The sequence below is a fragment of the Trachemys scripta genome, chromosome 9 (genome assembly GCF_013100865.1).
Source record: "Trachemys scripta elegans isolate TJP31775 chromosome 9, CAS_Tse_1.0, whole genome shotgun sequence".
Lineage (NCBI taxonomy): Eukaryota > Metazoa > Chordata > Testudines > Emydidae > Trachemys > Trachemys scripta.
Window position 1 is genome coordinate 18,565,519 of NC_048306.1, and position 21,256 is coordinate 18,586,774.

General features: G+C 39.9%; 1 protein-coding gene across 4 annotated transcripts in view; it reads left to right on the forward strand.

Moving 5' to 3' along the window:
• The window catches only part of PAK3 (p21 (RAC1) activated kinase 3), a 194,689-nt gene that overhangs the window by 166,530 nt on the left and 6,903 nt on the right, over nucleotides 1-21,256 (forward strand). For all 4 annotated transcript variants that reach the window (XM_034780630.1, XM_034780629.1, XM_034780631.1 and 1 more), the window contains 7 exons: nucleotides 1,226-1,289; nucleotides 7,899-7,947; nucleotides 11,994-12,106; nucleotides 13,125-13,242; nucleotides 14,037-14,136; nucleotides 14,595-14,791; nucleotides 20,548-20,685. In XM_034780630.1, the coding sequence (XP_034636521.1) occupies nucleotides 1,226-1,289; nucleotides 7,899-7,947; nucleotides 11,994-12,106; nucleotides 13,125-13,242; nucleotides 14,037-14,136; nucleotides 14,595-14,791; nucleotides 20,548-20,685 (779 nt within the window). The remainder of the gene's footprint in view (nucleotides 1-1,225; nucleotides 1,290-7,898; nucleotides 7,948-11,993; nucleotides 12,107-13,124; nucleotides 13,243-14,036; nucleotides 14,137-14,594; nucleotides 14,792-20,547; nucleotides 20,686-21,256) is intronic.

The following is a 21,256-nucleotide window of genomic DNA, read 5'->3' on the forward strand; positions in this document are numbered from 1 at the left end:
GAGCACCTAGGCAGGGTGGGTGTGCCCATGCAAATGAGATCAGCTTCTGAAGTCCTTTTCCACAGCTCACCACTAGATGTCAGGTGAGAGCTCATTCAGACTCTGCGTACACACTCTTTCCCAAATACTGCCCTATTTGCTCCTGATTCAGCCCATTTACACTTCTGGCCAAGCAAGAAACTACCAAATTATTAGCATTTTTGTTTTCAATGGGACTTGTGCTCCTAAATCACACACTTTTGAAAACCCCACCCTTAATTCATTTGCAACTTTCTGAATATTACATTGAAAGCCTTTCAATCAATGCCTGTTGTTGCAATAATTATTCAGTAGAGGGCAGCACTCCATCCACCATAGCTTGTTATTGAGATCAATTTATTTATAAAATTACTAGCACCTTATTAATGTAGATAACTTTTTAAAGAAGTTAAAAGCTACAGTCTGAAGAATACTGCTGCTCTTCTAATCCATTTAAAATGCCGTTTCATGTGGTAAGATTAGCATGTGTGTACACTGTAAAGTATTGAGTAAAATGTTTGTTACTGATCAAAGTCAGACTGAAGACAAGAGTGTTGCTCTTATATAAATGAATTAGATCTCTTTCACAATGAAGCCTACATAATAAAGATTGTCAAAAGCCTGAGATTAATTATTTGATGTTAACTCTTGTTTTTTTAAAAAGGCAAACCAAGGAAGGGCTAATGGAGAGTCACTCCAGGAAACTCTTTATCACTTTCTTCCTAGTCTCTACATGGCAACTGTTTATAAAAGTTGAGTCCAAAAACAAAGTTGGGTTCAATATATGAAAGTATGAACTTCATATATTGAACGAATCATAAAAAGACTAGCTAGTTCTGAGGAAATTAGCATTGTTATGCTAGCACTCATTAATATTTAAGCATACAAACTCATTTGCATATTTATTCATTCGTTAACTCATGTTTGAGTGTTATGTGAGCTCTTCTCCACAGTTTGTGTTCTTAGTTTTCTTTCCAGCTCCAGAGGCAAACATACTCATCAATGGATTAAAAAAAAAGTAGATGCCACCTGAATTATTAAACTGCTACTCTTATTTCTAATCCGTGTGCTCTAGTAGTATCATATTGAACTAAACTGCACATAATGGCAATAATGCCAGGCAATAATGGTGGATTTTTGCCACAGGTTGTCATTGAAGATATAATACTCATTTTCAAGAGAGCTTCATTGTTCTTTTTTCTTTCAGGAAGCATTGTGAGTGTTGGTGACCCTAAGAAGAAATATACACGATTTGAAAAAATTGGTCAAGGGTAAGTACAGTTGGAGTTATATGTATAAATATGGGCCAAATACTTTGCTGGCATTACCTCATTGAAGTCAAGGGGGTAGCTCAGTGGTTTGAGAATTGGCCTGCTAAGCCCAGGGTTGTGAGTTCAATCCTTGAGGGGGCCACTTAGGGATCTGGGGCAAAATCAGTACTTGGTCCTGCTGGTGAAGGTAGGGGGCTGGACTTAATGCCCTCTCAGGGTAGAATCCCTTCTACTTCTAGGAGATAGGTATATCTCCATTTATTATTACATTCAGACTATTCGTTTCGATTGTACTTATTCCCTCCACATTGATCAGTGTTTTCCTGCGGCCAAGAGGAGTCATCAAAGAAATTTTCATGATGGCTGACTTGATTGCATAAGTTACTGGCACATGGCAAACTTGTCATTCCTCATCTGTGTGGTGTGGTTCATCTGCCTTCATGGAAGAAGCCAATTTTGATATGACCAAGAATTACATGGGCCTACTAGAGAAACAGAAGTTGACCTTATACTTTATTGCATAAAAAAATGCCATTTATCATTTTATCTGATGGGTGTTATTGTACAGCTCAAAATGACATTAGTCAAAAATAATTTAGTTGTTAAAGAGACTATTTCAGGAGTCAGGTTTAATATCATGTAATTTGAGAACAAAAATCAGAGGCTAAATAACTTGTTTCCCAGCATATATAATGAAAAGTATGTATAGAGAAATGCAATTCATTCTGATGCACAGAATCCTCACTAGCTGGCCATAAGAGACAGCATTTGCTAGTAATCAGAAACATGGTGTCTTCAAAGTGTTAGACGTTTACCCAGAATAGAATCCCATGTATGCTTTATCAGATGAGTAAGAACAAGGTAATTTTGAAATTGTGTGGTGTTTGACATGCATTTTAAATACTAACACTGACTACAGATAGGGTCTGATTCTCTTCTCCATCACAGCCAGTTATGCAACATTGTTTTCAGTGGAGTTACTCTTGATTTACATCATGTAAGAGCAGAATTGGGCCTTCAGGTTACCAGCAATAATTATCACTGAATTAAGGGTACTGAGGTTAGCAGGTATCTTTGCGCATTGTATATATTATTGGATTTGAATTTTCTGTAACTTCTGGTTGACTTGGAACTGGTATATGCAGAACAAGAAGGACCATGTCTTTTCAAGCGCACATTGCTTTTTCTTTTAGATTTATAATAAAAAGACTCTGGTTTGAAAGGGCAGTTATGGGAAGACGATTTCAAATAATGTCAGCTTTCATTACTTTCATTTACCTTATATCACTTAAAATAGATAAAAGTACATCTTCATTCTGATTGTACAACGTCAAATGTGCTAGTTAGAGTTAAATGAGAAATGAAACGTAATATGACCAATAGTATAACAGAGCCATAGTCCACCTTACAGGGTGCTCTAAATGGGTTTAGATAGGAACTTTTTGATCATCTTAAGTCCCAATGTGAGTATTTTCTAATGTCCATAAATATACATTTTAGAATGTAAATCTTGTAAACGGGGTCAAACTGCATGTATGTAAGTAGTGAGAAATTAGGCTCTTCTTTAACTTCTTGAGTTCTTAATTCAATGAACTTGTGTCTTCCTGTGCTTATGGTGGTGCCTCTTTATGGTATTGTTTTTGTGGAAATTCTCTGACCTGTGAAATCACAAATCTAATCACATGTAGATTAAGCACGAGGCATATTCTCACCAGAGCTGTGCATTACAAAGATGAGATAATTGCACTTCTGTGATGAGATAAACAAACACTAATAGCATGTGTTACTGCAAGCTATTTACCACAGCCACAAAATATTATTTACAGAAGAATTAAAGTCTTTGCATTTCTGATAACCATCTTGAAATCTTCTGGGAAACCATAAGATTTTTTTGCCTGGGTTGTACATTAAACAATGTATTATTATTGTAGAAGCAAATATCTTTCTGGGAGTTTAGAAGCAGGTATAGCTATAGTAGCCATTATTCTAACAGTGTTCTTACTTTGGGCTTCTAGAATTGGCGCATTATGTGCTATTCGCTTTTTAGCAAAACTTCACATAAAATCTAAATTTAACATGCTGTACTCCAGTGTATTAGACAGCAATTTTATCAAAGACATGAAGAGGCTGTTTCTTTAGTTGGGATTATGTGAATTTGGGGAGGGAGGGAGGAGGGGAGAGAGACACACACACACACCATGACCTTGCCTCTAAGTTTTGCTGAAAACAGCAAGCAATGGACACAAGGAAGGTCTATGTATCTCTAGAAATAAACTCACTTCTCTGCATTTCTTTTTCTGTCCAGACACTAGAGAACAATGTTAAGACTGTAGCGAACACATTCTTCCTTTAAGCAGGTCACTTTACCCTAGAACTACAGATAGTGACGAGTGCAGTGGTTGTCAGGGAACTGCAAGGCACGTAAATATTGCTATTACCAAAATAACTTATTTTGATGGCAAACATTTTGTTCCAAAATATGAACGTGCAAAGAAGTTTAGATAAAATAAGAACTGTCTGGAATTATTGGCCAAAATTCAACTTGAAATAGACCAGAACCATTTTGAGCTCTTGTTAACTTCATATATATATGTGTGTATATATATATATAACCTTCCCCAAAACACCCCAACAACCCATCTTACACAATGTTAAAGTTGTAAAGTCAAGCTCTTAAAAGTTAGGAAATGACACAATTAAGGTTGCTTGTGCATTTGCATTATGACAGTATTTAATTAAATGATCTCACACTTCTTTTACACAACTTTCCCTGCCTCATTCAATGTCAGGAGGACAGCAAAAGGCACTCTTGACACTAGGGTAACCTGCTTTCTCACACCAAATTTCAAGTCCCTACTTCCAAACATGGACTTACTAGAGCTTCTCAATGAAACAGTTGTAGGGATTTTTTAACAGGCAAAATAACATTCTTGGAAATGGCTGAACTTTCAAAAAAAATTTTTAGCTGAAGCTTAAAAAAAAAAGTAGCCTGAGACCAACACACCGCATGGAAAATTTCATCCCAAATGGTTGAAGTTTGGCAAAATTATAAGCACCTGGAAACAGGGTCTTATAATGAAAAACGTTGAGCAGCCTTAACTATCAGCATCACTATCAACTCTCTACCTACTGTGTATTATGATGACTTTAAACTTCAGACCTGCAAGTAGGAAAATAGTGAGAGAAGCTATTCTTGCTGGATTTCTTAGTCACTTAAAAGTGGGATGTATAATATCTTTCACAACTTTGAGAAAGAGAACCTAGTCTCTTAAGAATTCCTGTTTGATTTTGTAACCACAGAATTTTGGATTAGCATCTGAATCATTGCAGGCTTCCCTGAAAGAAGCTTTTTTGAGACACTCCCATCTTTTTTTTAAAAGTGAAAAATATATAATGACTCAGATTAAGGACTTACAAATGCAGAGCAGTGTTTGCATTCAAAGAAAAGACATACAAAAACCACCCCTTTGGTTTTATGAGGACAGGACAGAAGTTTAATCTTATAGCCAAGATGAAAATATATTTTGACCGCTGTGATATCAAAGTTTCATTCCACATATTTCACGAGTCTGGCAAAGGGACTTGTAAATGCTCCTTTACCTTGCACTGAATACAGATCCCAAAAGAGAGCTGAAGCATGTGGGAAGTGAAGTTTGTTCTGAGGATGCTGTCCGCTCAGGCTTTGCTTTTCAAGTGAGACAAGAAGTTGATGTGCTTATTTACAGGATGGGACATAGTAAATGAGATGATGTGGCTGTTTATGTATTTAGATAATGTTAATGAAGATGACACAGCTTATTGAGTTGATTTCCTGGCATTTATTACAAATAATCAGTTAATATGATATTGAAGATAGTAATAGAATAGGAAATGAGTGGCTAGATCTTTCAGTAGCTGTTAATAAGGAGACTAGAGGGGAAGACATGGTTCCCTGGCAGACTTCAGTTGAAGAGGAGCTTTGGATATGAGGAAAAGTGAATTGGGTGGGCAATCACTCAGCAGTGCTCCATATGGCTAGTAAACAGTGTACATTAGTCAGCAGAGTCGCACGCAGAGATAGGTGAGCTTCAGAGCTGAATCTCTTTTTGGGGGGTTTGTCCTTGGTTTCGGATTTGAGGACATTTCAAGATACCTAGGAAACATACGTTATGGCTGCTTGATAGAGAAGGCTACACTGGCTCAAATCAGTTTCTGGTTCCTATCTAAATTCTTAGCAGATAGCCTTGAGCCTACAAAAAAGCATCCTAATTCAAATAACTGTTTTGAATAAACCCTAACAGGAGTGAGCTAAGGAAGTACAGCTCAGTATTAGCAACCCTGAATAAACTGTTGGATTTTTATGAAAACAAATTGGATTAATCTCCACAATTAGAAAATGCATTTGCATAGAAAAATGCATTTGCATTTATATTAAAGGAATGCATAGCATGCCAAATGATAACATTGTTTCCAATTCAGGCACTCAGTGTGTGGTGCACAAAAGAGTGAGTCTGGCAAATTAAAATGCTATGGAAATATTTCAGCTTCCAGGTGAACAGAACTAACATGTAACACTGGGCAACACTAACTGGTTTCAATTGAAATGAGCTGGTTTTCACTCCGAGTAAGTAAACGTTCCAGCTTCCCTTCCCAACATTTCCATCCTGGTCCATTCACTTCTGCAGACAAGCAGGAAAGGCTCTCTAGATGATCACAGTTTGAGAACCAATGCTTTAATTCAGGTGTTAGCCTCCAGTAGTGTTAACAAATGTTACCATGGCCCCTCGACATTTGAATCCGTTAGGTGGTTTACTCTGTGTATTACCTCTTCCCAATTCTAGTCATCCACAACACTGTAGGGAAAGAATCTTTCTTAATCAGGAACAGATGGTAAAAAAACAGAATGTCTAGTCTGCATATGCCGATCAGTGTGTCACTTTATTTTCTGGTGGCTCTATGACAGACTCCAGATCTGCTTTGAAAATGAAACATGAATGTAAGGGCGATGAAGGATTCAAATGTCTGACACCCTAAAATAGGAAGCTGCCGAGTGCCTTGATGTGCTTAGGAATCTGGGGCTTCTTATTTATTTATTTGTATTCATTTTTAGGAGTCTAGGACTTCTCACCTAGCAGAATTTTACAAATAAAATTAACATAATCTCTAAGTGCATGTATACAATTAAAAATCACATAGTGCAATATGGCAAGTTAACTCAGGGCCAGCCCGAGGCCTCAGCAAATCTCTGCCTCAAGAAGAACCTCAGGCTTCCTAAATCATCCATCCATGTTGTGAAGATCAGCAAACTCTGGCTCTGAGGAAAACATTTAAAATATCAGGACAGCTGTGCAATGTTGAAAAACCAAAAGAGAGCTCATAGAAGGTGAGCAATTGGGCAGAAAATGGGATGTTGAGAATAGGAAATAAACTTTGCAGCGCTTCATTCAAGAAGCTAGGAAACAACATAAGTAGCTCAACTCAACCACATTTGAATCTCTCCTAGATGTTTTTCATCAATGTTAAGATAAACCTTTAGGAAAATTGAGATATTGTCAAGGGTTGCTTGTTGCTTTAAGACTAAAGACAACAAACAGTGGCTCTGCAGAAAGCCTACAAGCAAACCCAGTGTGGGCTGTAATCTTTGGGTAGTAAACTAACGGCATCTCAGGCACTGATAGTCCTCAGTTTGTGACTGTGTCTTAGGCCTGGTCTACACCGGGGGAGGGGAGATCGATCTAAGATACACAACTTCAGCTACGAGAATAGCGTAGCCGAAGTCGACGTATCTTAGATCAACTTAGAATCACTTACTTTGCGTCCTCGCGGTGCGGGATCAACGGCCGCCATTCCCCCATCGACGTTGCTTCTGCCTCTCGCTGGGCTGGAGTTCAACAGTCGACGGGAGAGCGATCGGGGATCGATTTATCGCGTCTGCACTACACGCAATAAATCGATCCCGGATAGATCGATCGCTACCCGCCGATCCGGCGGGTAGTGTAGACATACCCTTACTCCTGGAAGATCTACAAAGGGAATCCTTTTCCCTAATTTTTGCCTGCTTTCTTATCATCCACTGCCAGAGTCCCAGAGCACTCCTAGGAAAGGAGGACTGAGCACAGCTCCCTCTGAAGCCCATAAAGTGTACCCCTAAATCATCTGGAGGGGTCATAGGTAGAGCTGGTTGGGAGATGTAGCTTATTTCCTGCAATAACAAAACAGAAGAAAATGAAAATTTTTCATTTTTTGTCACAATTTGGATGCAAAAATGTTTGGCTTTGGGGGGGGGGGGCGGGGGAGAAAGGACCCTGAACATTTTTTGGTTTTTCATTTTTCAACCAAAAAGCCCAAAACATAAATAAAAAGCATTTTTCATAGAAAAAAATTGCTTTCATTTTGGCCAGGTCTAGTCACAACAAATGACTCTGGGTGCTCCTTTCACTCAGGTGCTGAGCTTGGGTTTTTATCTTGCATCCTTTGCATGATGCGGTGGCTTGTTGTACACAGCTAAATACGGTGCTGGCTGAATAAAGGTGTTTTGTAAACATCTTAGGCAGAGATATGGTGTATGCATTTAACTCTGCTCAAAGGCACTGTACATCTCCTCATTTCTTGGCTTCTGTTTTTTTCTAGGGCATCGGGTACTGTTTATACAGCAATAGACATTGCCACAGGACAAGAGGTGAGTGCTAATATTAAATCCAGATTTTTATGTAATTCTTCAATATTTTCTCTTTTATCATGAATATTATGTCATACTCATTGTTGACATATAGGTATCAGTTACTTTGCTTTGCTATTGACTTAAATAGAACCAGAACTTCACCTTTAGTATGGCCAGTTGTTAAGTGGAATATTTCCCCTACCTACTCTTTCCTCAAACCAGTTCTTGCATCCTCTTAAATTTTATCAATCCCAACTAGCAACCTAGACTATTACGGCATTCCTGGTTGTATTTGTGGTATACAGAGAAATCTGTAAAGGCATCCCAGATAGCACCTGTTGCTGGTTTACACATCATTTTTGTTACTGATCTGTATGATCCTATAGTGTGGAAGCAGTTATACCAGTATAAAGGTATTTATATCAAAAGAGTAAAAAATAAATTTACAACACAAAAAACTTGTGTAGATCAGACTTTAGATTAGTGAGAAATATAGATTGTGCATCCTCTAACCTAACTACAGACTTATGGATAACCCTAGGCTTGAAGATACCCTGGGTTTGTCAAACAGTTCAGCCCATCTCTAATTGGTATTAGGAATAAATACGGTTCATTGCAGTGACCTGAGAAAGTTGTCCAATAGCATTATTAAGCACTGTCAGAAAGCGTAACCAGAAAGAGTATGAAAAGAGAAGTTATATCCTGCACAGAAGGACATGCTAGCTCTGTCTTAATTACTGAATGTATTAACACAACAACCTGTTGTCAGATTAGCCGATGGATGTTTCCGTCACTTAGTTCCAATTTATCTTAATAATTGATTCAACTATATAGTAATATCCCTGAACACTTATCTACAGCACTTTTCATCTTCAAAGTGCATTGCAAATATTAATTAAAGACAGAGCATTATTAAGCCACAATTTTATATTTTAGTGACATTGAAGTTGGGTTGACCCAGACCATTAAAAACAAGAAAACTCAAAATTAAAGGTAAAGATCAGTCCTTAAAACATCCATTTATGCTTAGGTCATGTCTCACAGTACAAGACACTACACATTGATCTAAGTGTGACCTTGCAATAGCTGGTCACTGTGCGGGGAGTGGAGAATGAATGAGATCTTAAATTAAGAATGTCTTGACTTTGAACTTCCCAAGTTTTGCTACTTTTAGTTGTCACCTTCATGTTCATTTCTTTTCTTTTTTTTCAAACCAAAGTTTTTTAAATTATATAAAATCCTGTATAAAGGTCAACATTTGCAAGATTAGGTGACTAAAGTGAGACCCGTAAAGCTATATTTAAACATCCAAATAAAAATGGCATGATTTTCAGAGGTGCTGACCACCAAAGCTCCCAGTGACTTCTCTCAGGATCACAAACACAAACACATTAAACTGATTATGTGACTAATATACAGTAATGGTATTTTTATAAGGGTTCCTGTACCCTTTAGAATGGTTTAGAATAGTTAACATCTACCATGAAAATACATGTTTAGGCCCCAATCCTGCAAACATCTACACACGTGCTTAATTTAATCACAGAAATAATCCCATTGACTAATTGCTCATATGCTTAAAGTTAAGCACATGTATAAGTGCTTGGAGTATTGGGACCTTACCCAGTTCTTGTGGGAGGGGTCTATCTGGGACTCCTTGTTTGGATGCCTTACAGTTCCTGCTCACCTGCATTCCAGGGAAGTGATTTCTTAACCAGGTCCAAAGAGGCCAACACAGAGCTGGAGTAGTGGCCAGGAAGGGGCTGCTTGTCCCATGTTAGATAGGCTGGATTTCATTCATTCCCCATTCAAACCCTTTGTTTTTTGAGATGGAGTGAATTTCACCTCTGGTGCATATGGGACAGATAATACCAAGTCATATAACGGTTGCCTGACATTTCCTGTTATAAGACCCTGTTTTCAGTTGCCAGAGATCTGCTGCAGGCCACACATTATTTTTGAAATTTTTTAGTCAAAATGATTCAGCTATCTCTGAGAATGAGGCTACATTATTTTGAAAACTACATTACATTGAAAACTACATTATTTTGTCCATGTTTAAAAATTCTGGCAACGTTTTCTTTGAGAATCTCTAGTGTCTCCATGCTTTGGAGCAGGGACTTGAAATTTCGCCTTTCTATCAGGGATATGCCTTTGCATCCCAATTAATAATCTGCTCAAATTTGGCAATGTTATAAGCATTTGAAAAATCACTATGTGTGCTCAGTAGAGATGTCTTAGATTTTTAGCAGTTCAGTTCCCCCAAATTCTGTCTGCACTGGGCATGTTCCAGCTGGGGGTTGAGTAGCACTTTTCTTGAAGTTGCTGCTGTGGGCTGGGCCCCAGGAATGAAAACAAGGAGACAATTACCACTCCCGCACCCCCACCGCTGGGTCCGGGCAGTGTGGAGAAGGAAGCTGCCTGATTCAAATGTGGAGGGGACAAGAGTCAGACCTGGGATGAGGGTTAGGAGTAGATTTAGACAAGGAGGGTGGTGGATGGGGAGGAAAAGGGGAAGCAGGGAGTAGGGGTTGGGGGGAAACTGGAACTGGCTGGGCAAAGAGTGTGAGACTGGGAGCTGGGTTGGGGAAGGTGGACTGGCTGTACAAGGAGACTAAGACTGGAAACCAGTGTGCAGAGGGAGAACGGGGACCAGCTGTGCAAGGAGAGTGCGACAAAGAGTTGGGGAGGTGGGGGAGACCAAATGAAGAGCCCAGGGAGGAAGACAATGGGGAGGGGGAACATAAGCAAGGGAGAGGTGGGAAGGTGACGGAAGGCCAGGGGTAGGAGGGAAGGAGATAGATTGGAGGAGAAGCCAGGTTAGGGTGAACTGGGATTGGCTGGGCAAGGAGATAGGGGACAAGGAACTAGGGGAGATTGGAAATGTTTGGGCAAGGAGACTGGGAGCACAGGAGAGGGTGAAGACTGGGAGTGGAATGGAGAGTCTAGATGGGGAGACTAGGACAGGTTAGTCAAGGAGAGTGGAACTGGGATAAGAAGCCTGATGAGTGGAGACTGGGACTGGGTAGGTGAAGTGAATGGGACTGGGATGAGCAACCAGGGTGGGGAAGAAGAGACAAGCCTGGGGTCGGGACAGGTTCAGAGGACATGGCAAAAGAAGTCATACTTGGGGCGGATATGGGCAGAAGAGTCTGCAGTCTGGGGCGGAACCCAAGATTTGCCTCTCACCGTTCCTCTGCTATTTACAAACATCTGTGAAACCCGGTGGCAAAGTATCTCATTCCCTTCTAACATTGGTCCACATAGAGGATGACAATCTAATTTTGCTATCAACTACTTCATTAGCTCAAGTGGCAGAGATCTGTGTGGTGGATCTAAAGGTTCTAACCCTGCTGATGACCCACCTTGGTGCCAGTATGATGCTATGAGATGGAATATCTGGGTGGTGGGGGTTACAGGTTTTTTTATTTTTTACAAACCTAGAAAATTGCACACAAGACTTTATTAAAAGACTATTATTTCAGTTGCCAAGTCAAGCACTCAAGTTAGGAAATGTCAGAATTAAGTATGTCTCTTCTGCCTTAATAATGTTCTTTTAATGTCACTTTTTGTATGAAATTTTATATAATTTATGTAAGGGGAATAAATAATCTTCCCTGTGGAGAATAGTTATTGAACTTGTATTGTTGCCATACTATTGCAAAATGGTTTTATTTTTTTATGTTACTCAAAGTACCAAAATCACTAATTCCTTGCAAAAATGAATGCAATGGATTGAGACCATTTTGGAATAAGCTAGGACTGCAGAATGTTAGTGATATTAAGGAGCAGATGACATTTTTAAAGCCATTTTATATACTTTGCAAAATAAGACATGTAAGGCAGTGTACTCTGTAATTGGCACCCAAGTAGTGGGTGAAATAGTGTGGATTTCAAAGTATAAAGCAGAGTATTGCAATGCAAGTTACTGAGCATCAATGCCTAATAAAAGGGCAGTTTGGTATAGTTCTCAGCTGCTCTGAAACATATGGTCTCAAACACATTTATTTCTTTTTCATTCATTTATGCTATTAAACTTAGTATTTAACAAAATGTCATTGTAGGTGGCCATAAAGCAAATGAATCTCCAGCAACAGCCTAAAAAGGAACTAATTATTAATGAAATCCTGGTCATGAGGGAAAATAAGAACTCTAATATTGTTAACTATTTAGACAGGTAAGTTGTGCCAGTCATTATCATTGTAGAGCTTGTTGATCTACGGTGCGTCAAAGATTTAGCCAGACCATTTTTTTTAAATTTTGTGTGCACATGACCATTTGCGCACACAAAGCAGATCACTGAACATAAGATCTATTTACACAAACATACAGAAAGCTGTCCTTCATGTGTGCATGTGAAAGATTCCCGCACACTATGTAGACACAATTTTTGAAAATTTTGACCACCACGTGCTTTTACTGAAAAAAATGTCAATAACTACATAAATCTGCATGTTTTATTAGTAGGACACATTCTTCCTATTTTATTAAATGGGCCCTGGCAAATAGTGATAGAATCTATGTCAACTGGGGCTTCCCACTAGGATACCATTCATGTAATTTCAGTGAAGACTAGATTCCTGTTGGGATTTTTTTTTTTTTAATGTTCATGTTTAAAGCACTTCAGAAACTGATGCCTTGTCAGTTTTAAAATTGTTTTTGTATCTCCATGGATACTTCAAAAATGCACTAAAAATGTTCTTGCTGTATTGTCACTTCTTTGCTTCTGATAGGCTACATGAAAAACATTCAGCTACAGCGGGATTGTGTTTTCTGCAGGCAGCACATGAAGGATTTCCTTTCCCTATCTTTATATTAGTCAAGGTTTTCCAAACTGTTGATCAAATTCCATCTTCAGACACCATTGGCTGCTGTGCATCTTATACCTCTTGGAGTTAATGGTTATATTTCTATATAAACAAGTAATGTTAGACAGCCTAGTTTAATATTCTTTACATTTTCTAAACTGCATTTTTACTATCTAAAGCTTGCTGTATAGTTAAAGTATTGCCTATAACGTATTACCTTTTCATTTGGACTACACCCATTCTTCTAACACTGTGAACTGTTAATTATATCTGGTCATCAATGAAAAATGCCAGATAGGCAAAGTCATCTGTGAGTTTCTTTTTGTCAAAACAGCTCTGTAAATAGTTATGCTTACTGATGGTGGTGTTTTCATTTTCTTGTTTCAGCTACCTAGTAGGCGATGAACTTTGGGTAGTTATGGAATACTTGGCAGGAGGCTCTTTAACGGACGTTGTTACTGAGACCTGTATGGATGAAGGACAGATAGCAGCTGTCTGTAGGGAGGTAAGAGGTGCCATGCATGGATGTGCTTGCTGGGATAGTGTGTAATGTAGTGTAATAGTGTGGTAAGAATGTAAAGGATAAACAAAGATGTATTTTGAGATAAGTTGTCTTTTTAATACTGGAGAAGGACGAGCGTCTTAAAGGAAATCAGATCTATGTTCTGCTGAAAAATGTCATCTTTGTAATAAAATTCACTTCTGATGGCACTTTTTATTGATTTGGTAGTGTTTAGCTTTGCTTCTTTGAATGTTTACCTGCGGTAGTTCAGCAGTGCACCTTATTCCTTGGCCTTTAAAAGGAAATAATCTTGCCACAGAATGTAAAAAACTGCAAGTAAAAACAAATGCTAATTTGTTCAAGTATGAGAAATTACGTGACTAAAAAATATTTAAAAATCTGCTGTAAATTGTAACCCCAAAGTCTTTGTCATGCAGCATTTTGCCAATAGTGATCCAGTTCATACTGAAAGAACTTTTTTTCTTTTCTGGCAAATAATAGTTTGTCATATGAGATAGAGATGGCAAAATTCATTGTAGCAGCAATCATTCCGTCTGTGCTTCCAGGCTATCGTCTGTAACAATAATTGACATTTCTAATTCAAAATCTAATGTGCCTTCATTTAGAAAGTTATTATTCTAATAGTGTTGAAGCAGCAAGCTATTTCACTTGACAGCACAATATTCTGCCATTACTCACAATTCATCTAGAAATTACATCTTTTAAAGATATTTTTATCCCCCATATAATGAAATCAGGCCATTAATTTTTACCTTTATGTTCCTTTTTTATATCAGTGCCTGCAAGCGCTGGATTTCTTGCATTCAAACCAAGTGATCCATAGAGACATCAAGAGTGACAACATTCTTCTCGGGATGGATGGATCTGTCAAATTGAGTAGGTGTTCTTGTTCAGGTGGCATTATTCCAGCGGTTGTTATGGAATTGCTAACCGACTGCCAGTTATCAGAAGGAAGTGATAGTACATTGGCCACTGCAGCCAAGGAATGTTTCATTTTAGAACAATTTTAACAACACAGGGAAATCTCAGAACCTCAGAATTTTGAGGTGACTCAAAATTATTTGACTATGTTTGGAGCCCAGAGTTCTGATCTAAGGGCCTGAAAGACATGCAGTTTCTCACATAAATAAGAGCTGTAGAGTCCGACTTTGTTAAAAGAACTTAAACAATCAAATTCAATAGTTGTTTGGTTATATCCTGTTATGTAAGCAAGAGCATGGCCATGTTTCCAGACAGATACCTTGATGCATTCTTGTGCGGAGAATGGAATATTTGTATTTGTTTGCTTCATAGTCCAAGTTGGTGTTAACAGTATTTTTTTCCCTTCTCTGCAGCTGATTTTGGGTTTTGTGCTCAGATCACACCTGAGCAGAGCAAACGGAGCACAATGGTGGGGACTCCCTACTGGATGGCACCGGAAGTAGTGACAAGGAAAGCATATGGCCCCAAAGTTGACATCTGGTCCTTAGGAATCATGGCAATAGAAATGGTGGAAGGAGAACCCCCGTACCTTAATGAAAATCCTCTCAGGGTAAGGTGCAAGTGGAATCATATAGCACTGTCCTTCTATGCTGTCCCACTTTTAGATACAAAATCCTGTCCAAACCACACAAGCTCCATATTGTTTCAACAGTATCATTGCAGCATACCAGTTATACACTGTTGCTATAGGCACAAAAATGAGGGCACCTCAGAAGATAAGTGACATGGAGTTATTCTCAATATGTGTCATTTTTGCCTTCAGGGATGCTAAAAAATTCTCAGTATGTCTGCTTGTTTTCTGAAATCTCCTTCTGCCGTATCTCTAATGACAAGAATCTTTCTGAGTCCAAGTTTCTCCAGCTGATGGAGTTTTGTGAAAAGAATTTCAAACAGAACAGGGAGGGAAAGCAGAATTTTCCCAAACACAGATCAGTGTATATTTGTTAAATAAATGAAATGTCTTGTCTTAAAGTGAAATCTGTAATGACTTATTAGTAAATGCAGTTTTAAAGTTACGTTTTCACACAAATATTGGTAGTAAAAAATTGGGGCATTTATATTATGGAATAGTTGATATTTTTGTTCTAAGAAATTTAGTCCTTTCCTATGTTAATCAATTTGCATATTAAAATGAGTGACTATTAAGGGACAATCTTACATAATTGTATGACTGAATGAACACCCAGTTAAACACTGGTCACCCTTCCCTGGGGTGGATTCCTGGAGTGGTACCGCAGCCCACATTTACCAGAGGAAGTACAGCTTGTATCTCCCTTCCCTATGACACTAGGAGGAATTCAGACCATGGATTAACATTTCATAAATAATTCTAGATTTGTGTAGAGAGAATATCAGAACAAAGCATGGCCTCTGGGTTCTCTCATGGGATACGGCTGTGCTGCAGTAAAATACCTGCAGCACCAAGTCTCAGGCCCTGGGTCAGTTGACTCGGGCTCAGGAAATGGGTAGGGCTGCCAATTTTGGTTGGACGTATTCCTGGAGGTTTCATCACGTGACAATCTTTACTTCCTGGAGACTCCAGGACAGTCCTGGAGGGTTGGCAATCCTAGCAGTGGATTCAAACATTGCAATGTAGACACCTGGGCTTGGGCTGTAGCCCAGGCTTTGAGACCCTCCCCCCTCACAGGGACTCAGAGCCCAGGCTCCAGCCCAAGTCCGAATATCTACACTGCAATTGCATAGCCCCATGAGTCCAGGTGCCACAAGTCAGCATCAGCTGACCCAGGCCAACCTTGGCCATGCCGCAGGCCTTTTATTGCAGTGTAGACATACTCATAGGTTCTGATCTGTGATATCCAGACTGCACACATCAGCACACAGACCGCTGCCTCTGATGAACAAAAATAATGGTGGAGGCGAAACTGTGTTGGTCATTGCCATTAAGGAAAAGAACAGTAAGGATGAAGTCGCCCATAGGGCTTTAAACAAACTTGACGTTGCAGAACCTTTTGCAAAAGGTTCTTGATTCTTTTGGAAAGCCACAGTTTGGGGGTATGCGGTGCTAAGCCTGGAAAGGCTGCACTGTGGGCTTTCCTTCACTTGCACACAATAATTTGAACCTGCAGACTGCTTCTGTCCAGTGCTTTCTGCACCACTGCACGGAGGTACTGTGGGGGAAGGGACATGGCGAGTGGATTGATAATTACACGAAGTGGGAGCCCCACCTCCAAAAGGACAGGGCAGTAGACACTATTACTGCAGCCCTGGTGCTACAGCAGTGGCCTCTGAACACAACCAGATGTGCTCTGCTCCTTTGTGGGGAGAATGATTCCATACACCATCATCTTCCTCAGGGAACCCTTGCAGAAACCTTCATGCCCAGGATTTGGCCCAAAATCTGGCAAGGAAAATTAGCGTCACTGAAGTCTCCAGCCGGTCCTCTGAAATCCAGCTGATTTTGACCTGCTGCAATCTCCATACTATATGATACCAGCGAGCGGATTAGAAACTGCAAATCCATTATTGCAAAGCTAATTAGGCTTCTCATCTGTGACTGCATTCAAATTCAGTTATACCTCTTCCCACCCAGGTTAACTCAAAGAGGTGGTCTCTCTCCCTGCTGAAGTTATGATCTGTTGGCTCACCCTAATTCCCAGAAGTAAACTCTTCAGGGCATCCTCAGTGACAGGTCCATGCCTCTGAAACCAGCTCCCATGGGTTGTCTGGGGAGCTTCTAGCCACAGACCTGTTTGGCCAATTTGCTGTCAGATTTATAGGTCATTGTAGTGGTTGTGTTTAAGGGTTTGTCCGTGTTCAGGGAGTTCTGCAAAGCTTTAAACCGAAGGGTTGATACTTTATTTTGTGAATAATTGTTTTAATAATGCAAGGTGCCCAGGTGCTTTAGTTGCTGGCACCAATATAAATGTATAAATAAATAATAAAGGCATTTAAAGGTCATTAATCATGGACAGAGTTAATAGCCATCCTGATGCAAAAGCCTGTGTCATTTCCCAGGCGCAGAGGAAACGCATTGCACTTTGAACTACAAGTGTTCAGAGACAGTCTATGACACATGTGCCCTTTTCTGGCCTCTGGAGATCTTAATTCGCTTCCAGTTCCACGAATACAGCCTGCAATAGTGTTACTCTCTTTTCACAGTGATTTTCACTGTGCCAGCCGTGCACTCAGGCCCTGAGACACAAGCCTGAGTGCACAAAAATGCAATCCATGTTGGATCTCCCAAGCTTCAATTAAAAAAACCCACTTTTCTTCTTTTTTATCTATGAGTCACCTGTTGCACGAGTTGTATTAGTTTTCATCAAAAATTGCAAAATATTTCTAGAGTGCTTTGGACGCTACAGTTCCCAGCCTGAGAGTCCTCATAAACTGATTCTAACACACGTGGGCACGACACGTGACCCATATAAGGTTTGTATCTAACTTTCCCAAATCACAACCATAACTATCTGCTGAATCCTTCCTGTTTTTTTCTCTATGCCAAATGCTTACTGCCCCTTTGCAGTTCAGTTACTACCAATGTGAAATGTGCTCACTTCCTACATACTGGACATGTTTTTTCTGCCCTCCTTTGCAAAACATAAATGATAAAATTCCCTCCTTTCCCACTTCCCCTGAAATGCCTGGCTAAGGATGACTATTCCTCATGACTCATGTATTGTGATGAAATCAGCACAGTGAGTCAGCTTTTAAAAGGGCTACTGCATTTAACCTGCAGCTCCTGTTTGACTTGGAATTCAAAACAGGGCAGATGCAACTCGTATATTGATACTAAGCCTACAGCAAACAGAAGGGGGTCAGTAAGTTTTAAAGTCCATTGGAAACAAAAAGTCATCTGACTTCTTGAATGTCTCCAGTCTGGATGGAGTCATTTAGGTGATAAAAGCTGAAAATAATCAATTCAGCTATGAACTCAGCAGTCCTCAGACACAGTGACACAGATTTGAATGATATCAGTGTAAATCCAGAGATATCCGCGAAGTCAAATTACTCTGGATGGACAGTGGTGTAAATAAAACCTGAATCTGTCCTGACATTCTAGGTCCCTCTAAGATCAAAGCAAATATCTGCTTGTGTACGGCAGTTGCTCTAAGAGGGTAACTTTTAGGCCTAGAAAGCCTTGCTCTATGTTTAAGATGGTAAAAAAAAAAGTGGATGTGGTGACTCTCTGTTTGAATGCTAATGGGACAGAACTGGTACTGTTTTAACAGAAACATTTTTTTGGGAGGGATTTCCAGGCCTCCTCTTATTCTGAAAGTCCAAGTGCGAAGAGTTGGTAGGGTTCCATAGGTCCCTTTTGTAACCTACGAAAGGATTCAAAGTGTTCATGTCATAACAACATCCTGTAGTGGCATAATAGGCTTGTGCTATAGGTTTTCAACTTTCTAGGCCTCGATCACAAGTGAAATGTGTCTAATGATCTTCACTCAGGCCTCATTGGGTATGTTCCCTTCGCAGGATTGTGTGTCAGTGTTCTGATTAGATATCCAGAACAAACATATTGGGTTTTGCAGATTAGAATGAAAGTATAAGACATTGTTGGAGGTCCATTGATGTGTCCTCAACCCATGACAAACATATACTACTCCTTATCCACAAGCATTAAGGACCGTATTTTCAAATATGAAGGGACACAAATGCATGTACAATTGTGTGCCATGCTTATATTTGCTGATGATGTGATTGTGTGCACAAACTGAGTATTTGTGCACTCAAATGGCCCAGTGAAATGCTTAATCAGGAACTTGCTGTGGAATTCAACCCTTGCCACTGAATTCTTTGCTTGCTCCAGAATCTTAGCTTTCACCTTTATTTTTATTTTGTTCCAATTATGTTTCTACAACTTTGGGTTTAGAAGATGACCTTGAAAATGTGAAACAAGCATAACGGTTATAGTTTTATCTTTCTGAGTCTTCTGAAACAATCATTTTTGAAGTGTGAACTAGCTCATTCATCTCAATGGGTTGCATATTCTGAAACAAAGATTACACTTGAAATGTCTGCATTAACTAGTTAATTTCTTAGTCCTGGTCTACACTATAGAGTTAGGTTGACGCAAGGCATCTTAAGTTGACTTAACTTTGTAAGTGTCTGTACTAAAATTTTGCTCCCGCTGATGTAACTCGCTCACTACACTGACTTAATAACTCCACCTCCATGAGAGATGTAGAGCCAATGTCGATGTAGTTAGGTCTATGCAGTGTCAATGTAGACACAGCGTTGATTACATCGACTGTTGCTGGCTTTCAGGAGCCATCCCACAATCCCTCCACTGACAGTTCAGTCGGTGCAAGCGCTCCTGGTGAGGACGCACACCGCCGACACAAGGAGCGAAGTGTAGACATGCACAAGTGATATCATTACTGTGACGGCTGTATGACGACATAAGTTAGTCAATTTAATTTTGTATTGTAGACATGCCCCTATACTTTTGCAAAAACATCCAGCTAATGTGCTTAGCCAGTAGTCCCAAACTGTCCTCCCCCTCCCCCCCAGTGATCAGAGTCCCATTGTCACTTGCCCAGCTGGCAAAACCTTCAGTTTACTCTCTAGCAACTTGTACCATGCAGATGTCCATCTACTTTGTGTACCTGTTAAGTGGGCATGCAAAGTGGGCATGCAATTGTAGGCGTATTTTGAAAATCAAGTCCTAAATTTCCCTATTTTCCTCTCTGAATTGATGAACTGGTGCACTGCACTTGAGTTATGATACAAAATCACAGTGATAACCAGTTGTCCAGAATGAATGGAAGTATCTACTGCATCACTCAGTCATATGGAAGCGGTGTTTAAGGGAACAGTGAGCACTGCAGAGATGCACTTGAATTATTCCTTGTTTCTTTGAAATACACCTCTACCCCGATATAACGCAACCCGATATAACACGAATTCAGATATTACGCGGTAAAGCTGCACTCCGGTTTCACCTATAACGCGTTAAGATTTTTTGGCTCCCGAGGACAGCGTTATATCAAGGTAGAGGTGTATGTGTTTAGACCTGGTCTACACTTTAAATGTTTTGCCAGGGTAGCTATACCAGCAACCCCCCTTCCCGCCCCCTCCCCCTTGCAGGCACAACTTATGCCAGCAAAAAATTGCTTTTGTTGGGCTAGCTTATTAAGCAAATGCAATAAGCTACATGGACAAAAGCCATTTATGTATCTACACTAGGGCTTTTGCCAGCATAGAAATGTCACTGAAAAATCACACCTGTAATGGACATTGCTTTGCCAGCAAAAGTTGCGAGTGTAGACCTGGCCTTAAACAGGAATACCTATTAGATGTTGAGGTTAATGGATTAAACCCTCTGATTTAATGTTTCTCTAGGCTTTGTATCTGATAGCTACTAATGGAACCCCAGAACTTCAGAATCCTGAGAGACTCTCTGCTGTGTTCCGAGACTTTCTGAACCGCTGTCTGGAAATGGACGTAGACAGACGAGGGTCTGCCAAGGAGCTTTTACAGGTAAAATGGGCACAGGTGTGGGAGGTGATTGCAAGTGAAAAGTCTATGTAAGTGGTGGCATTTGTGTCCTCCAAATATGGAGCCCCACTAGCTATACAGGGAGTTGGCGTAGTCGGATCTTCATAGTGCATTTCACTTCAAGCTTGGCACTTTTCACACTAGCAGTAGCTGTTCTGTAATGTGTATCATTTTCCTTTTCAGAACCAAGTAACGGTATTTGAATGGGGCAGGGGAAAGGGGGTGTGAGGTGGGGCTGATGCTCCTCCACTTATCTGGGTTCAGTTAAGGAGGAAATCCTTTGAAGTTAACCAAATCTGAAACACAAGTGTAAATGAGATGAGAGTCTGGCCCCAGAGATGAGAGGCCAATGTGCACTCTGTCACCTAGCACCCTGTAGTCAGAATTTTGCCTTCATGCAAAAGGCAACTGATGTGAACCTGCGCCTCAGAGGTTCTGAATGCAGGATCTGGGCCTACAATAAAACTTGGGCCAAATTCATCCCTGGAGTCGCTAGAATTGCACCCGAGATGAATTTGTCCTTCGTGTTTTGAAAAGTTACAGAGTATTGCGT